The sequence below is a fragment of the Vombatus ursinus genome, unplaced genomic scaffold (genome assembly GCF_900497805.2).
Source record: "Vombatus ursinus unplaced genomic scaffold, bare-nosed wombat genome assembly UNPS02014198.1, whole genome shotgun sequence".
NCBI classification, from domain to species: domain Eukaryota; kingdom Metazoa; phylum Chordata; class Mammalia; order Diprotodontia; family Vombatidae; genus Vombatus; species Vombatus ursinus.
In genome coordinates, this window is record NW_020953976.1 from 657,359 (window position 1) to 674,678 (window position 17,320).

The 17,320-nt window shown below is 52.9% G+C and overlaps 1 protein-coding gene across 6 annotated transcripts; it reads left to right on the forward strand.

The window, feature by feature from the left end:
• Positions 1-1,595: 1,595 nt before the first annotated feature.
• Positions 1,596-10,420, forward strand: TTYH1 (tweety family member 1). 6 transcript variants are annotated; one of them, XM_027860526.1, is made up of 14 exons: positions 1,596-2,379; positions 3,612-3,799; positions 4,878-4,989; positions 5,297-5,517; positions 5,694-5,789; positions 6,428-6,500; positions 6,626-6,701; positions 6,866-6,921; positions 7,385-7,477; positions 7,581-7,673; positions 8,363-8,505; positions 8,825-8,870; positions 9,099-9,176; positions 9,563-9,650. In XM_027860526.1, the coding sequence occupies exons 1-13, from the start codon at positions 1,960-1,962 to the stop codon at positions 9,135-9,137; spliced, it is 1,656 nt and encodes a 551-aa protein (XP_027716327.1). In that variant the 5' UTR covers positions 1,596-1,959; the 3' UTR covers positions 9,138-9,176; positions 9,563-9,650. The 6 variants fall into 6 exon arrangements, with proteins under 6 accessions (XP_027716327.1, XP_027716326.1, XP_027716324.1 ...); XM_027860525.1 differs by having other exon boundaries at positions 9,522-9,612; XM_027860523.1 differs by lacking the exon at positions 8,825-8,870 and having other exon boundaries at positions 9,563-10,420.
• Positions 10,421-17,320: the final 6,900 nt, after the last annotated feature.

Below are 17,320 nucleotides of genomic sequence, written 5' to 3' on the forward strand. Positions count from 1 at the left end.
CATCCTACTTTCTGCTGCTGTCCCCATTGACCTCAGGACATCCTGGACCCCGAAGGTTCATATTCCCCTTGAGGACCAGAGAGCCTGGCTCAGCCCAGAGAGTCAGTCTGGGGACTGGTTTTGGAAGAGACTCAGACCCTGAAGTCCCAGCTCCACACTGTCCCTGTCAGCTATAGCCTCAGTGGCCCTCTGAGGTCACCCTCCTCAGGCCAGGCCAGCATCCCCTGTCCTCACCCCCTGACATAGCCCTGATGGAGACACGGGTCCTTGTGTCCTTCCCATAAAACTCAGAGAGGGCCCAGAGGCCTGGCCTGGGGTTTGATCTGAGATGGCTGGCTGGGCACCAGGGAACCAGGGTTCAAAACCTGGCTATGTCCTGGGACAAGTCATTTCCCCTCACTGGGCTCAGTAAAGGGGGAGCCAGCACCTCCGGCCCAACTTGGTGGTCTCTAAGTCCATTCCAGAGTTGAAAGTCCCCAACAGGGTGCTGCCAATTTCCCCCTGCCCAGGATTCACTGAGGCATAGCAGATCATTGAGAGTAGGGCCATGGTGGCTCCAGACCTTGGGAGGAGGAAGGACAGATGATGGTTTACTCAGAAAATCGGACGTCTGGGATGTGTCTCTAAGTAGGCCCAGCCTCTGACCGGGGTCCAGGCCAGTTACCTTTCAATAGCACTCAGGGGAGGGAGAGCGTGAGAGTCGGTGGGTGTGTGTGATGGTTCAAAGGGGCACGGGGAATCACCAGAGAGAGGGGACCCAAACCAGACAAGCGTCCTGGCTTCTGGGGGACAGTTCAGGCCCCAGTTTGAGCTCCGCTTCTTTTGGCTGGAAACATTGCACTGTTTATGGGAGGAATTTAGTGTCTTTAAAACCCTCATGGCATCAGGACTGGTCAAAGCAAGCCAGGACAAGGCCTCCCCCAGGACCCCAGCCCTGGTTCTCCTCCCCAACGTGGCCCAGACAGGCTCTAAGCAGACTGCAGGCCTGTGTGGTGGGGGTGGGCTCTGGCCCCTCCCCTCTGGGTATATTCTGTCTCTCTTTCCCCTCCCCTGCCACGCGTGTCTAACCCCTTGTATCTCTGGGTCGTTGCCTCTGTGTCTCGGTCTCTCTCTCCCTCTATGCCCTCTATGCCTCTCACTCCTTAGCTATCTCTGAGGTCTTTGCTGTCTCAGGCCGTCTCTTTCTCCCTCTCTTTCTCAATCGCGGACCCTTGGAGAGGGTGGTGGCTAGCGAGCAGAGGGCGCGGGCGGGGGTCCGGCTGGAACGCCTCCCCCCCCCCCCCCCCGCATCAAACTCGTCCTTCCCACTCAGCAGAGCCAGCTAGCCTGCCCAGTAATGGATGACGTCATCGGGATGCCCACGTGGATTGGCCCGCGCAACCTCCGGCGTGGGCAGGCAAGCGGAGCAAGGAGGAGGGATTCTCTAGTCCGCCCCTCATCCTCCTTCCTCGGTCTCCCCCCCCCCCCCAAACTAATCTGGAGTCTGTGTGGAGGAAGGGGAGAAGGGCAGGGGGCTGGGCGGGAAACTGGGCTGTTCCCTCCTCCCCAGGGCAGGAGCATTGAAGGCCTTGCCCATCCTCATAGCAGAGCCTTGAAGGACTCTCCCTCTCCCCCATAACAGGACCTTGAAAGTCTCTCCAAGTTGGCCCATAACAGTGCCTTGAAGGTCTCCCCCGGCTTGAAAACTTGCTGTCTGAGGCTTTATCTACCTCCTGCCTGGGTGGGATCTGCCCTAAGGTCGTATCTGCTTTTTCCCCTGTCCCTTCTCCAGGGGGAGGAAGCTCCCTCTGGAGTTAGGTTTCTGTTCCCCTAAGGGCAGTTTCCCCCCAGTGAGTCCATGAATGGGGTCTATCATCTTATGAACGGGGTATTCTTGGAAGGGACCCCCCATCTCTGCCTAATCTCCCTCTTCCTCGGAACAGAATCCTTGCTGAGGTCTCAAATCTCTCCTCTGGTAGCATGATTCCACCTTGCCCCAGCCTCCATCTCTCCCCTAGGATCTTTGGGGAGCCAGGAGTTCCTGGTTCTCCGTTGGTCATTCCAGCTAGGTGTGAAACCTCCAGTGGCCACCAGGGGGAGCCCTGGCCCCTCCCACCCAAGAGCTGGCACCTCCCACTCCCCAAATCTCCCCCCAACCCTTGCTCTGTTTTCTCCTCCTCCTCCTCTGCCTTCTCTGCCTTCTCCTCCAGGGCCATCTCCTCAGCTCCACAGCACATCCCGCCCGGAGCAGTTCTGGGGGCCAGGAGGCCATGGGGGGGGCCACCCCCGGGCTTCCGGCCCTCAGGCTGGGTCCACTTGCTCCACCAGGTACCCCACACCAACTTTCAGCTCCGACCAGTGGCCAGCACCTTTGCCCCCCAGGAACAGGACTACCAGCAGGTGTGGAGGACACAGGGATCCTGGAGGGGGCAGGACTGGGGGACCTGAGGGGTCTTTCTGAGGGGGGGGAGGAGCTAAGAGGAGACACCTGGGTCCCCGAGGGAGTGAGGGAGGGCATGCCTAATCCCAGATGGGGCTGAGCCTAGGGGTGGGGTCATCTTGGTCCCTGAGACAAGGGGACTGGGAGATCAGGCACCCAGGTGCCTCGTGGCATAGGAAAGGGCTAGGAGGAAGAAACCTGGGTCCCTTGGGGGAGGGAAGGTAGAAAGAGAAGCGCTGGGATTTTTCTGGGTGGGTGTTTGGAGACCTGGATATGTGTCTGGGGGGAGCTAGGGGAGGGTCATGATAGCAGGGACGAGTGGGTCCTCTGAGGCTAGTTAATTAGTCCAGGCTAATTGGGAGGGTGGCTGAGGCTAGTCTGGTTGGCTCAAGGGCCCCCAGGGGCTCCAGGGGAGGGGGAGCCAGGCAGTGAATGCTGAACTATTTAGGTCACAGTAAAAGAAACTGAAGAGCTGGGAGGCCCCCACCACCAGGCTGTCACACACTTGCATGCAGCCACATATAGACACAGTCACACACAGAGGGATCTTCACAGGGCCAGGCTCCCAGCCAGCAATGATCATGATCATAGCCACACACACACATAGACACACACACTTCGCACCTGGACACACACAGACAGTCTCACAGCCACACACAGCTATTTATGTGGTTACACTCAGTTTCACACTCACACATAGAGATGCACACACAGAGCCAGTGACTCAAGGAGAGTCACAATTTGAAACAACAGGAAACGAACTCCCCCACGTATGCTTCCCCAGTCCTCCCGTTCTAAAGCTCAGTCACAGGGCAGCAGGTACCACACCTGTCCCTATAACTGGCCAAGTCCTGTGGTCCCAAGAAACCAGGAGATGGGTGATGTCTAACCGATCTGCCAGAAGAGGATACTCAGGTCGGCAGAAACTCCCTCTGGGCTCACACACAGACTCGCACACACTTTGGGAGCTGCTTCTCACTCTCACAGGGAAGGAGGGTCACACCTGGAGCTTCACTGCCCGCTGCCCATCTAGGGTCACAGGTACACGACACAAAATCCAGTTCAGGCTACTACTTCCGTGAAGTCACTCCTGCACCCATTTTCCAGAGGGGGACAATGAGGGCTACTGGTCTTTGGTGGGTCCATCAGTGAGCTCTGTGGACCCTCTCTCCTCCCTCCTCCCTCTTCTCAGGCCTTGCTCCTGGTAGCAGCTTTGGCTGGGCTGGGCCTGGCTGTGAACCTGCTTGTTCTGGGACTGTATCTACTTCGATCGTGCTGTCGTTGCCGCAGGCCCAAGGCTGCTCCTCCTGAGGCCTCAGGTTCTCCAGATGGAGGAGGCTGTGTCACCTGGAGCTGTGTGGCTGCCCTTCTTCTTGGCTGGTACCTGGGACCCCATGGGTGGGGAGGGGGCGGGGACTCCTAGAAGAGCTGCCCAGTCCCAGGAATGGGGCCATGAAGGGCTCTCCCGGGCCCCTCCCCCCTGCCCCTGGAAGACCCTGGAAGGCTTCCCTCCTCTCCCTATAACAGCCTTTTTCTTCCAGCCTCCACAAGAGAGCCTCAAGGGCCTTCCTCAACTCCCCAACAGAGCCTTAGAGGAAGGCCTTGAAGACCTCCTCATCCCCTATATAACAAAGCCTTGAAGCATTCCCCCAGGCCCATAACAGAGTTTTGACGGCTTCTCCCATGCCCTTCACTAAACACAGAAGGGCTCTTCAGGCCCCCTGAGCAGGGTCTTAGAGGCCTTCTCCAGCCCCCTCAGCTCAGAACCAGCTCCTTTGGGGGCAGAGGAGGTGATAGGGGCCCCAGATACCAGAGTGCCATCCTTTGGAAGGGGCGGCGGCCAAGAGGACAAAGACCCCAGGAGGCAATGGCACAGCCTGGAGTGGGGGGGGGGGGGGGAATGAAAATAAACAAGGGGCTTTTGTATGGAATGGGACGAGGACAATGGACTCTGGGGAATTGAAGGGGGCTGGACCCTGGGAAAGGAGGGAATGAGTCCAGTCCACAATGAGGGCTCTGTGTCTCTCCCTGACTGGGGGCTCCAGCCGCTTGGGTCCCCGAAGGGGTCTGGGCCTCTGGGGAAGGGACAGCCTAGGTCCTCTAGAAGGAGGAGGCTGGGGCAGAGGTCATGCCTGGTCTGCAGGGGGCAGGGCTGTCCTGACAGCCTTATTCTCTGAGGGGCGGGGCTTCAAAACGGTGCTGCTGGAGGCTTACTTGGCTTCCAGGGGTTAACCCCTTCATTTGCATCACAATGAGTTCATCGTGTTCCCACCTCTCCTTCCTCTCCTCCACAGCCCAGGCAGGGGGAGTGAGCCCTTCCCGTTGCCTCAGCAACCCAGGCTGAGGGAGGCAGGTTCCCACGGGCTGTACCACTGGAACTAGAGAAGAGGGGGTGGAGAGGATGGGGAGGCCTTGGGAGATGAGCTGAACCATCCTCTACCCAATCCCTCCCTCCCAGCGCTGGTATCGGGCTCGGTTTCTATGGCAACAGTGAGACCAGCGATGGGGTGTCCCAGCTCAGCTTCTCCCTCCTGCATGCCAACCACACGCTCAGCTCTATCGACCGGCTGGTGAGGGCATCCTAATCCTGACATATGTGTTGGGGGGGGTAACCTCAGAACCAGACACAGAGGCTGTCCTACTCACTCCCCAGATTCAGCCAAAGGGTCTGGAACGTCCAGCCACAGCCTGTTTCCACCCAAGCTAGCCATCGGACCAATCTGCTTCTCCTCAGACCCTTCCATAGAGGCCATTTTATTTAGCCAAGGACTCTACTCATTCCCAGACATCAGTAGTTGTCACAGATAACTGTCCTTTCTGCTCATCCTGAGACCCAGACACTAATCTCCTCTGCTGGCTGTGTCTTCTGTGCTCCAGGTTTCAGAAACAGTGGAACGCCTGGGCTCAGCAGTTAGGTCTGAGCTGACGACTCTGGAGGAGGTGATGGCCCCAAGGACAGAGCTGGTGGCAGCTGCCCGGGGTGCCCGGAGGCAGGCTGAGGCTGTGGCCCAGCAGCTGGGGGAACTGGCTTTCTGGAGGGGTGTGCCCCTGAGCCCAATTCGAGTGGCTGAAAGTGTCTCCTTTGTGGAGGAGTACAGGTGGGCCAAGGTGGGGTCACCTGGGTCACAGGTGGGAGACATCCATTGGATTTATGGGGAGCATAATGCCCAGAGAGGGGCAGTGATCCACCCCAGGGCACACAGGAAGTTGGGACAAATCTGGGATTCAAACCCAGACTTGTCCTGACCTTTCCCTCCCATGTCCTCCTCCTTAGGTGGTTGGCCTACATTCTCCTCCTGCTCCTTGATCTCCTTGTCTGCCTCTTTACTCTCCTTGGGCTTGCTAAGCAAAGCAAATGGCTTGTGATTGTGTGAGTTTGCCAACCCCTCCCACTTCATCAGCTATCTCCAGAGCCAGAGCTTGGAATCTCCTTCATGGGGTCTCTTGTTACCTGAGGGCTATGTCTTTAAACTGACCCCTTTAACACCATGGAGCTCTCCACAGATTGGGGCCCCCAAGTGGGAACCTAGATGTTGAGCTGGAGGGACCTTAGGGAATCTCTCACCAGTCCCCTGAAACCACCCCTTCAGCACCAGGTAGCTAACCCTAACCCAGGTAGGTTTGAGTCCAGGGATCTCACTGGGAAGGCCCTCAGCAAAGGTTTCTTAAATTCAATCAATCAATAAACATTTATTAAGGACCTACCATGTGCCAAACACTGTGCTAAGCACTGAAATTCTTCTGCCTATTCAGAGATGTGAAGGGTTCTCTGCTGTAGGGAGGGAGGGCTTAGGGGTAAAGCGGTCAGCACCATGGAGCTGTCCGGGATAGCGGCTCAGAGGATACTTAGGGGATACCCAGCAACTGGCACCTTCAGCACCATGGAGCTGTCCACAGGCATAGGTAGCTCTAGGCGGTGAACTGCTTTGGAGAAGATTTCATCAGGACTTTGCGGTAAGGAAAGAAATTGGTAGGAAAATATGGACGAATATTTCCTTTTTGCACTAGCATGACAGTCATGAGCTTGCTGGTTCTCGTACTGAGCTGGGGATCCATGGGGCTAGAGGCAGCTGCTGCTGTGGTGAGTATCTGAGACTGGGCTCGGGGTGAGGGTAGTGGTTCACAGAAAGGGGGTGGGGCTGGGAGTCCAGCCTCTTGAGTTGGGTCCAAGCAACTCCCTTCTCTTCCTTCCCCACCCTTTCTCAGGGTCTCAGTGATTTTTGCTCCAGTCCTGACCCCTATGTCTTGAACCTGACTAGGGAAGAAACTGGCCTAAATCCAGGTAAGAAGAGGGCAACTTTAGGGTTGAGTGTCAGCTGCTGGGTGCACTCTGCCCCCAGGCTTATTGGGTGTTGTCTGTCTCTGTCTCTGCCTCTCTGTTTCTGTTTTTGTCTCTGTCTGTCTTCCTCTTCTGTCTTCCTTTCTCTTCCTCCTCCTCCTCTACAGAAATCCTCCACTATTACTTCCTCTGCAACCAGGTGGTTTCCAATCCCTTCCAAGAGGTGAGTCTCCAGGCAGTGTGAGTGTGGGGTCTGAAGCCTCTAAGAGGAGCAAGATTAGGAGACCCTCATTTCTCTTTTCCTTCCTGGGTTTCCCCTTCACCTCCCCCAATCTGGGAGATGACAAATGCATCTTTTAGAAGCCCTTGGAGTGGCTTGGCTATTGTGGGTCTGAGTTGCACCAAGCTCTTCTGCCCCAGGGCCTCATAGGAGTTGTAATTTCTGAAATTTCTATAATTTCCTTGGGTCCCTAGAGTTATAGGGCAGTGGGGCCTGGACACCTGGGTCCCCAGAGTGAAAGGGAATAAGGATTCAGATATCCAAGTTCCTAATGTTGTCTCTGAGAGCAGGGGACTGGGACTGGGACTTCTGGGTCTTGAAGTGGAGGTTTCTGAGTGGGTGAGAGGACCCAGGTGTCGGCTTCCCTCCCTCCTTCCCCCCCTCCCACCCTCACCACCTCCCCTAGAGGCTGACCTTGTCCCAGCGATCTCTGGCTAGCATCTACTCTCAGCTCCAGGGACTGGAACGTGAGGCAGTTCCCCAGTTCCCAGCGGCCCAGGTCAGTGGGGACCCTTCCGGGGGTGGGGCTTAATCGGGAGGGGTCTGTGGGATAGGGCAGGGCCCTCTAGGTTGGGCATTAACCCCTTCTGGACTGGAGGCAGAAGCCGCTGTTGGCCCTGGAAGAGATGCTGAACGTGACGGAGGGGAACTTCCACCAGCTGGTGGCGCTGCTGCACTGCCGAGGGCTGCACAAGGTGACCAAACCTTCTGCTTCATTCCTTTTCCAGCTCCCCCCTCCCCCGCCTGTCTTCTCTGGAAGCCCCTGGGCTCAGTCTCTCCCACACCCATCTCTCCTGCCCTGGGCCCAGAGCTGCTTCCCCCATCTCCCTCCCCTCCCCCCCCAAGCAGGAATCACTTCTGCCTCCATCACGCATCCTCTGAGGTCCCCTCAGTCTAGCCCCTGCCTTCCCCTTCATCCTTTTTTCCTGTGAAGCCCCCTCCTTCACCATTCAGACTGGCTGCCCCTTCTGCTTCCTTGTGACTGTTCCCCTGCCCTCCCTTCAGCTCCAAATCTTCCCCTGCCCAATTCAGGTGACCCACTCCCTAGGAAGCCTTCCTGGACTTCTGCCATGAGATGTATGTGATCCCTCCCCTACTCTGACTTCTCCTGGACTCAGTAAATACTGGGAATCCTAAAATTTCAGATGAGCCCTTGGAGAACCTCATTGTACAAATGAGGAAACTAAGGGCCTTAACAAGGTCAAACAGTGAGTCAAGAGTCAGACAGGGACTCGAATGTGGGTCTCTCAATTAACATCCCATAACGGTTTCTCTGCCTGACTCCCTTTGCTGGGGTGAGAGAAATCAAGCAGCCAATTGAGAAGTGGGTGGGGGTTGGGAGGCATCAACTCTGCTGATGCCCACTCTGGCCCCCTGCCGCCAGGACTATGGGGCAGCATTGCGGGGCTTGTGTGAGGACTCCATGGAGGGCCTCCTCTTCCTGCTCCTCTTCTCCCTGCTGTCCGCCCTGGCTCTGGCCACGGCTTTGTGCAGCCTGCCTGGCGCCTGGGCCCATTTCCCATCCAGGTAAGCAGCTGGAAGTGGGAGACTGGGAGAGGGTGGCTGAGTTGGGTAGGTTCCCCAAATGCAGGACCACGGACAGAGCCCCAACCATTCTCTATAAGGTGCTAAAGGGGCCTGTTTCGGGAGGTTCCCTTAAAAGACGAAGGGGGAGATTATAGGGTGTATAGGGCTCTATAGGACTCCTCAGACTGCCAGGCAGTGAGGTGGAGGATGTACAGGGGCCTGGGAGGGGAACACAGTACTCTGGGGGGCCCCATCTATCAGAAGGGGAGGGAACTTCCCCTCCTGCCACCTTCCCAGCTCTGTGCCCCGCTCCCCCCAGCGACGACTACGATGACCCAGAAGATGATGATCCCTTCAACCCTCAGGCATGTGAGGTTCCCAGGCGGGCATGCACTGTGGGGGAGAAGGGGGAAGATGGGGAATCAGATGCATGTCTGTGTTTCTGAGGGGGCAGAGATTGAGGGCTACATCCCTGCTTGAGTCCCTATGGGCCAGGGGCCAGGGGCCAGGGGCTGGACTTCTTACTATGGGGTAGGGGAGAGCGTCTCCTGAAATGCTTTATTAACTCTTTCTCCCCTTCTCTGGGCCAACAGGAATCCAAACGCTTCGTCCAATGGCAGTCGTCCATCTGAGACTCCCGCCTTGGGCTGGGTCTGCTACCCCCACCTCTGGTGAGCCCCAGCTGCAGCACTTTTCCTGCTCCTGTGCCTCATGTCCCAGTCAGCCCTGGATTGCTTCTCACGTATTCGGTCTCTCTGTGCATCCTTCTGTCACTTAGCCTCTCTGTTTATCTTCCATCCCCGAATCTCATCTGTTCCTTTCTCTACCAGCTTTTCTATCCCCCCTGTCTCTCTCTGGCCACTCTGTCCAATCCATAGTCTCTCTGTCTCTGTCCAATGCTCGGTCTCTTGGCCTTTCCTCTCATCCTTCTGTCTCTTGAGTTCACTGTCCACCATCCATATCACTGTCTATGTCTCAGCCCTTACATTCTCTCTGCGGTCTCTCTTCATCCCTAGGAACCGCCCACTCACCAGAGAAATTTCCCCTTCCCTGCCAGGATTCTTCTAGCTATGATGACTAACACTGCCATACTCTGCCTGGCTCAGGAGAGGCGGAGTCCTTTCTACCCTGAGGAAGTGATCAGAAGATAGTTCCCTGTCCTCTCTAACCAACATTCAAGGCTCACGTCCAGGGATCCCAACCAGGATGAGAGCCAGGAAGCTCAGGGCCCTCCTGGGAGCAGCTGCCCTGGAGAACCTCCCCTTGGCCCATTTCTTCTAGCCCCTGGGCCCAGAGCTCCTTGTGCTTGGAACCAGCACCACTAACTCAGATTTGAAATAAAAAAGAAGACTTTATTTTACATGTGTCTGGAGCTGTTTTTTGGTTTCTCTCCAATCATGAAGGCTCAACTCTAATTTCACCTCCTCCAGGAAGCCCATCTATTGAGATATACTGTCCCTTCCTAGCAAAAGAAGTTTCACCATCAAGTGGCTCTCACACCTCACTGGCAGGGACTCTACAAGGTAATGGGATTCTTCAGAGTGCCCCAGGATAGACACAACTGGATTTGGAGGCAGAGGACATGGGTTTCAGCGCTGGGTCTGCTACTAATTTTTGGAGCATAGGCAAACCACTGAGACACACTGGATCTCATTTTCTTCACTTGTAAAATGGGGGTGTTGGGTTCATCTCAATGGGCCTTTCGAGGTGTCATCACCAGTCTCCATTCACCCCTTCCAGGTCTTCAAAATCAGCTCATACAGCCAGCTTGCACCCTGTTGGTGGCTCCCAAGTTCCTCAGCCCTTCCCCCTTTGGGATCCAGCTCAGTGCCCCAGGCATGGATCTCTCTGTGCCCTCAGAGCCCAGCAGATCTCCATTTCCTTCCTTCCCTCCCACCCCACCCTCAGTGCCCAGTCAAGGATCTGCCTGATTCTTTCTGTCCCTCTCCAGTGCCCAGCATCGGTAGACCCCAAATCTCATTCTTTTCTGTCCCCTTTCAGTATCCGTCATTGGGCTTGGGTCTCTTTCATGCCCAGGACTGGATCCAGATCTCCAAATCTGGCAGCTAGTGCAGCACAGAGCCCCGTCTCCTTCCCCTCTGTCCTTCCAGCTCCCAGGCTAGAGCCAGGGGGATATCTCCTCACTCACTCGTCCACAGCCAGTATCAGGCCTCCTCCTGATGCCTTTAGGTCCTAGCATCTGGAAGGGGCCTCAGTGCATCTGGTCCAGCCTTTACCTGAACAAGAAATAAGCAGGGCCCCAGTAAGAAAGAAGTCCCCACCTCCTGGAGCAGTTCATTCCCTCTAGGGCAGCTCTCATGGTTAAGAAGTATTTCCTTACACTAAACGTAAATGTTTATCTCCAGGATTCCACCCATTTAGATTCTTTTGAACCCAGAGGCCAAGCAGAACAAGGTGACTCCCTACGTCTCAGGCTCCCCACTCCCTGGTCTTTTCTTCTCTGGGCTATCATTCCCAGATAATTTAAGTGATCCTTTAATGGTATGAGCCTGGGGCCCTTCCTCACTGTCCTGATGGCCTTCCTCCAGGCTTGACACTCCCCCCCCCCCCCTCCATGTCCTTCCTGAAGTGTACCCAGGACATGGGTATAACAATCCAGAGGTGGTCTGACCAGGGCAGGAGGCCTTGTCACACTTTGTCACAATAAATAGTGGACTGTCTCCAAGCCTCATCTAACAGCTTAAGAGGACACTAGCTTTTGGGGGTGTCATATCCCACCATTGGCTCCCGATGGGCTTGTAGCCCACTCTAGCCCACTACAGATGTTGACCAGGCAGATTGCTGTCTAGTCAGGCCTCCCCCTTCTGGTGAAGTTTTATTTTTAACCAAAGCACCAGAATTTACATGGATTCCTTTCACATTTCACCTGAGCAGATTCTGCTCTGCCTTCTCACCAGATATGGAGTCATCCAGTGCGCTAACTTTCCCTTCCACACATGGTTAGCAAGCACACCAACTGTGCCAGGCTAGGCATGTTAACCAAATCACTGACCACAATGTTTGACAGTATAGGGACCAGCCTAGGTCCCAGGAGCCTCGAGACCCTTTCTCCAAGCTGGCACTGAACCCTTACTGCCACGCTCTGGCTCCAGTCCACCAGCCAGTGGCTGGGCCACATCTCTCCACATCTTTTCCACAATAACAGCTGAGAGACTCTGAATGACCCTTTGCTAAAGTGTAGGCGAATGCTCTCTCCAGCATTCTCCTGGTAGTCTGGCAGGCCTGTCAAAAAGAAAATGAGGGTAGGCTGGTTGGACCTGTTCTGAAGAGAAGCCATCCTGAATCACTTCCTTTACTAAGGGCTCTTTCTTCAGAAGCTGTTCTAGAATCTGACCAGGAATCAAAGTCCAATTACAGACTCAGGTTTTTCCTTCTTTCTTGAAATTTGGGCCATTTTTCTTCTTCTTCCTGAACCCATTCTCCAACATCTTTCAAAGATAGCCACTGGTTCTTTCAGGATCCTAAGATTTCCTTCATCTGGCCTGATAACTTGAACTTATAAGGGCAGCCAGGCACTCTCTAGGTCTGTCCTTTCTTGTCCAAAGATCTTTCTTCTTGGGAGGAAAAACCCAGACAAAAGAAAAAAGTGAGCAGCTCTTCCTTCACTCCGTCTTCAGCCTGTCCCTCTTTTGATCTCCCTCTTCCTCCACACCATGCTCAGGACAGCTAAAGACAAAGCTCCTGACTGCTTTCCCTTATTATACTACTTAGCCTTCCTCGTTCTGAATTTTGACCCTCCAAACATTCTTATGAGCTCCTGCCCCATGGTTATATTCATCCTCCAGCCTTGACCTTCCACACATCTTTTTAAAATCCAAGTTGGTTAGTAAATTTCTTTTGAAGCCAGATTCGTGTATTTAGAAAACACCTCCCTTTTCCTCCTCACTGTGACTATTCCTCTTGGTGGAATTTCATCCTGAAGAGTTCTAACCACACCTTTGAGTTTTAGTTCTGAAGACTCTATCATTTCCCAGCAACACCAAAAACCTCCTCCCTAAATCTGAGGTCTTTTTCAGACTGTGTCTGGCTTTCCTCTCCTTTTCTAACAAATCCTGAGGTGTTGAAGCACTCATTTCCCTGAAAGGTTCCATCTTTCCCAATCCACTGCCCATTTCCTCCACTGTGGTGAGACTCAGAGCAGAATGGAGGCTCTCTCATTAATTTGTTCCCTTCCAGCAGGATGACAAGACCATGAAGAAGTAGGCCAAGAGTCATGAGCTGCTTTGTTTTTGCAGAGACAAGGAGTTCTGGCAGGCATGTGGGGAGCTGATGTTCCCTGGGCACCACTCTATCGTGCCCCTGTGTATGACAGCGTACCATTACTTACTGAAGTCAGAGGGTCTCAGATATTGAAAAGCCCTCGGGGGCCCTTACCTCATCCAGACTTTACTTGAAGACCTCCACTGATGGTTAATCAACTCCCCCCTGATACAGACTTGCTTCTAACTCAGAGATACAATGGGTTTTCAAATTCTTTTCTGACTTGTAGCCTAAATTTGCCCCGCCCCCCCAACCCTTGTCCCTCTGCCCTCTGGGGTCAAAGAGAACATTTCTAATTGCTATGTCCTTCATATACTTGTAGACAGGTCTCAGGTTCCCCTTGAGTCTTTTCGCCTTTGGATAAGCCAACCTGGTTCCTTCACCTAACCTTCATAGGGCAGAGACTCTCTCCTTGAAACTGCTTTGCATGTATTTGTGTATCTACTGTAGTTTCCTAATAAAATGTAAGGTCCTTAAAAAATACCTAGCACTTAGCACACCACCTCAAAACATAGGAGGCACATATTGTTTGGTGAATAGGTGTTCACCATTCTAGTTGTCTTCCCGCCATCCTCTCCAGCTCAGCAAAATCCTTCCTGAAAGAAGGTGCCCAGAACTGAACACAAGACTCCAGGGCAAGCGACAGGAACTTCATCTCCTTAGAGACAGTGAGGAGGGGATGGGGAAGCTATCCAGGTCGGAGTGAGAGGATTTGGGGTCTAAATCCCAGCACTTTATAGATTCTGGATCTCTGTGGGCATCACTCCTGGCCACTGCAACATGAAGGGGTCAGATTGGGTGACTTCTGAGGTCCCTTTCACTACGAAGGTCTTATAGGCCTTATTTCTGGATGCTGTTTCCTTGAATGAATCCTAAGATCGGACTTTCTTTCAGCAATAGCACCTCTAGGGCTCTATCCCAGAGAGAGCAAACAAACGGGAAAAGGACCCCCATGAACAAAAATATTCATAGCAGCTCTTTCTGTGGTGGCAAAGAATTGGAAATTGAGAGGATGCCCATCAATTGGGGAATGGCTGAACAAGTTGTGGTATATGAATGTAATGGAATACTACTGTGCTATAAGAAGTGATGAGCAGGCAGACTTCAGAAAAACCTGGAAATACTTGTATGGTCTGATGCTGAGTGAAGTGAGCAGAACCAGGAGAACGTTGCACACAATAACAGCCACATTGTGCAATGACTAATACTGATAAACTTAACCCTTCTCAGCAATACAAGGATCTAAGACATCTCCAAAGGCCTCGTGATGGAAAATGCTATCCACATATGAAGAAAGAACTATGGAGTTTGAATGCAGATCGAAGCATACTATTTGCTATTTTTTTCTTCTCTTGTGTTTTGTTTCCTCTTTCTGGTGGCTCCTATTGGTTCTAATTCTTACTTACAACATCACTAACATGAAAATATGTTTAATAGGAATGTATATGTATTGCCTATATCAGATTGTGTGCCATCTAGGGGAAGGAGGTGGGGAGGGAGGGGGAGAAGAATTTAAAACTCAAAAGCTTATGGAAGTAAAGTGATTGTTGATAATTCAAAATAAATTAATAAAAAAAAGAAAAAAAATTGGACTTTTCTTTGCTTTCTTTTGCTTGTTGACATAAATCTGGCTTGCAGTCACTAAAACCCTCAGTTCTTTTTCAGGCTGATGGCTGCCTGGTTGTGAGCACAGCAGATAGTTCATGAAACTTGAAATAGGAAGACAAGTTCAAATCCTGCCTCAATCACTTACTAGATGTGTGACCCTGGGTAAATCACTAAACTCTCTGTGCCTCAGTTAGTTATCTGTAAAATGGGGACAATAATAACATTTGCCTCCAAGGGTTGTTGTGAGGATCCAATGAGAAAACATTTATATAAAGTGCTTTGCTAATCTTAAAATGCTATATAGATGTTAACTATAACTTTCTTGTGCTCGTGAAGTGGGTTTTTAAAAAAAATCAAAATGTAAGACATTACTTTATTTCTTTAAAATTTCATCTTATCTGGGGCAGCTAGGTGGTGCAGCGGCTGAAGCACCAGCCTTGGAGTCAGGAGGACCTGAATTCAAATCCAGTCTCCGACCAGACACTTGACACTTATTAGTTGTGTGACCCTGGGCAAGTCACTTAACCCCAATTGCCTTGCCAAAAAAAAAAAAAAAATGCTACACACACAAAATCTATCTTATCAGATTCTGCTTGGTGTTCTGGCATGTCAAAGTTTTATGGAACTTTGACTCTAATTTTTTTTCTTTACACGTTTAATTGGGGATATTTGTTTCTGCACTATATCAAAGCTAACTGTTGCCCCTTTCCCACCCCCACAGAACTACTCCTTGTAACAAAGAAAATCATTCTAGTAAAACAGCTCCTACAGGGATCCCACTTGGCCATGCACGCAACCTTCCGCCCTCTTGGTTCAGAGGGGAGGTATGGGTTATTATCTGTCCTCTTGAACCACGGTTGGCTTTTCAGTTACTCAGACTTCACCTTCCTTTTAGTAATATTTTCACAGACACTGTTGGGGCCGTGGTTTTTCGGGTTCTGCTTGTCTCAGTCACCTATCAGTTCATAGGTCCACAGACAGAGGAGAACCCAGCACTTGGGCGGGACACATAGACGGAGGAGACCCCTGGCCAGGACCTATGCACAGAAGAGGCAAAGAGACTCAGGTCCTGACCTGGGAGCTGAAGTGGCACAGAGAGGGAGGAGATATATGGGCACCAAGAGGGCACGGGGAGAACATGGTCAGGCCCCTGCTGGGCACGGAGAAGAGACCTGGGCCATGGTCTAGGCACTAAGGAGGCAGAGAGACAGGAGATACAGACATGGATCTTCCCATAATTCCCCAAGTCCTCATATTATTTCGTATACCACCTCCCCGACCGAGGAGGCATCCACTTTGTTTCCAACTCTTTGGTAACACTTAAAGGCTGCTGTCATTTGTCCAGTGTCCACTGGCACTTTGTGTCTGTCTTAGACCTCGGGAGGACATGGCAGCTTTTCTGCCCAACTTTGCATCACCTTCAGGTTTGATGGGGATACCATCCAGGTCTATAGTCAGTCCACAAGCATTGACTAAGCGCTTGCCCTGTGCCAGACTCTGAACTAAGCTCTGGGGATACAAAGAAAGGCAGCAGCACGATGACAACGCCGTTGACAAAGATGATGACGCTGACCTCGGCGAGAACACAGTCTAATGAGGGCATAGGTGTAAGTGACAAGACACACACAGAGGGCAGGCAATCTCCAAAGGGGAGGCATTGGCAGCTGGGGGGGGGACTTCTCCAGAAGATGGGATTTGCTCCTTGAAAGAAGACAGGGAGAGGATTCCAGCTTTGAGGGACAGGATGTACAAATGCACAGAAATGGGAGATAGAGGGTCACGGGCCAAGTCATTGATGAAAATGTGAAACCAACCAAATCTGAGCACACACCCCTGGAGCACTTCATTGGAGGGCCTCTGCCTAGCTGACAAGAAACCAAGTAGTCTTTGGGTCCTCCTACCAGTTCCAAACTTAACTGGGCTAGCATCCAGCCCACCCCAGTCTCCAGCTTTTCCACGAGAATAACACAGGGAACAAGGAAAGGGAAACATTTATTAAGCACCAACCAAGTAAAAGGCGCTGTGCTAAGCACTTTAGGTATTTTGAGGTAGGTGCTATTGATATGCCCATTTTACAGATGAGGAAACAGAGATGAAGTGATCTGCCCAGGGACTCAGAGTTAGTGTCTGAGGCTGGGTTTGAATTCATGACTCCAGGTCCAGGGCTGTATCTACTGCACCACCTGGCTGCCTTTAGTTGACTTTGTCAAAAATCTAGAGAAACAACACAAAACATTATGAGGACTTAACAGCTGAATACATTAAAAAAAAAAAGGTACTCGGGTTACTTTGGCACAATCCGTTCTCGACGAGACAGCCAGTGGGGCTTCTTTTGCAGATCACTAATTAATGCTTAAAGGATATGCTCTGGAAAACGACTGATGGCTGCTCCAATCTCTTCCGACAATTCTGCCAGCGCCTGACGATCCAGCGCAGCCAGGCGCCCTCACAACGCGCCCCACTCGTTTTCTCCTCCTGTCCCGGCGCTCTGCGCAGGGTACGGATGGCCCCGGTGGTCGGATCGTGGTTTCACGGGGCGTGTCTGCACCTCCTATCTCTCTGCCCCCTCAGTGGCTAGACTATGGCCCCGGTTTCCTCTCCGTGCCCAGCAGGGGGCTGGCTATGTTCCCTCCGTGCCCTCTTAACACCCAGATCTCCTCCCTCTCTGTGCCACTTCAGCGCCCAGGTCAGGACCCGAGTCTCCTCTCTTCGGCCCTTCTGTGCATAGGTCCTAGCCGGGGTCTGCTCCCTCTGTGCCCCCCACCCAAGTGCTAGGGTCACGGCCAGGTCTCTTCTGTCTGTGTCCCCTCCCCAGGGCCCGGGTCTCCTCTGTCTGTGTCCCCTCCCCAGGGCCGGGGTCTCCTCTGTCTGTGCCCCGCCCCCCCCAGGGCCCGGGTCTCCTCTGTCTGTGCCCCGCCCCCCCAGG

Bases quoted from the DNA above. Each gene is read 5' to 3' on its own strand.
- TTYH1 (XM_027860523.1), top strand. From the start codon at position 1,960: ATGATTCCACCTTGCCCCAGCCTCCATCTCTCCCCTAGGATCTTTGGG. The intron at 4,990-5,296 runs GTGAGGGCATCC...TCTGTGCTCCAG, and splicing joins TCAGCTCTATCGACCGGCTG to GTTTCAGAAACAGTGGAACG. The intron at 5,518-5,693 runs GTGGGCCAAGGT...CCTCCTCCTTAG, and splicing joins TCCTTTGTGGAGGAGTACAG to GTGGTTGGCCTACATTCTCC.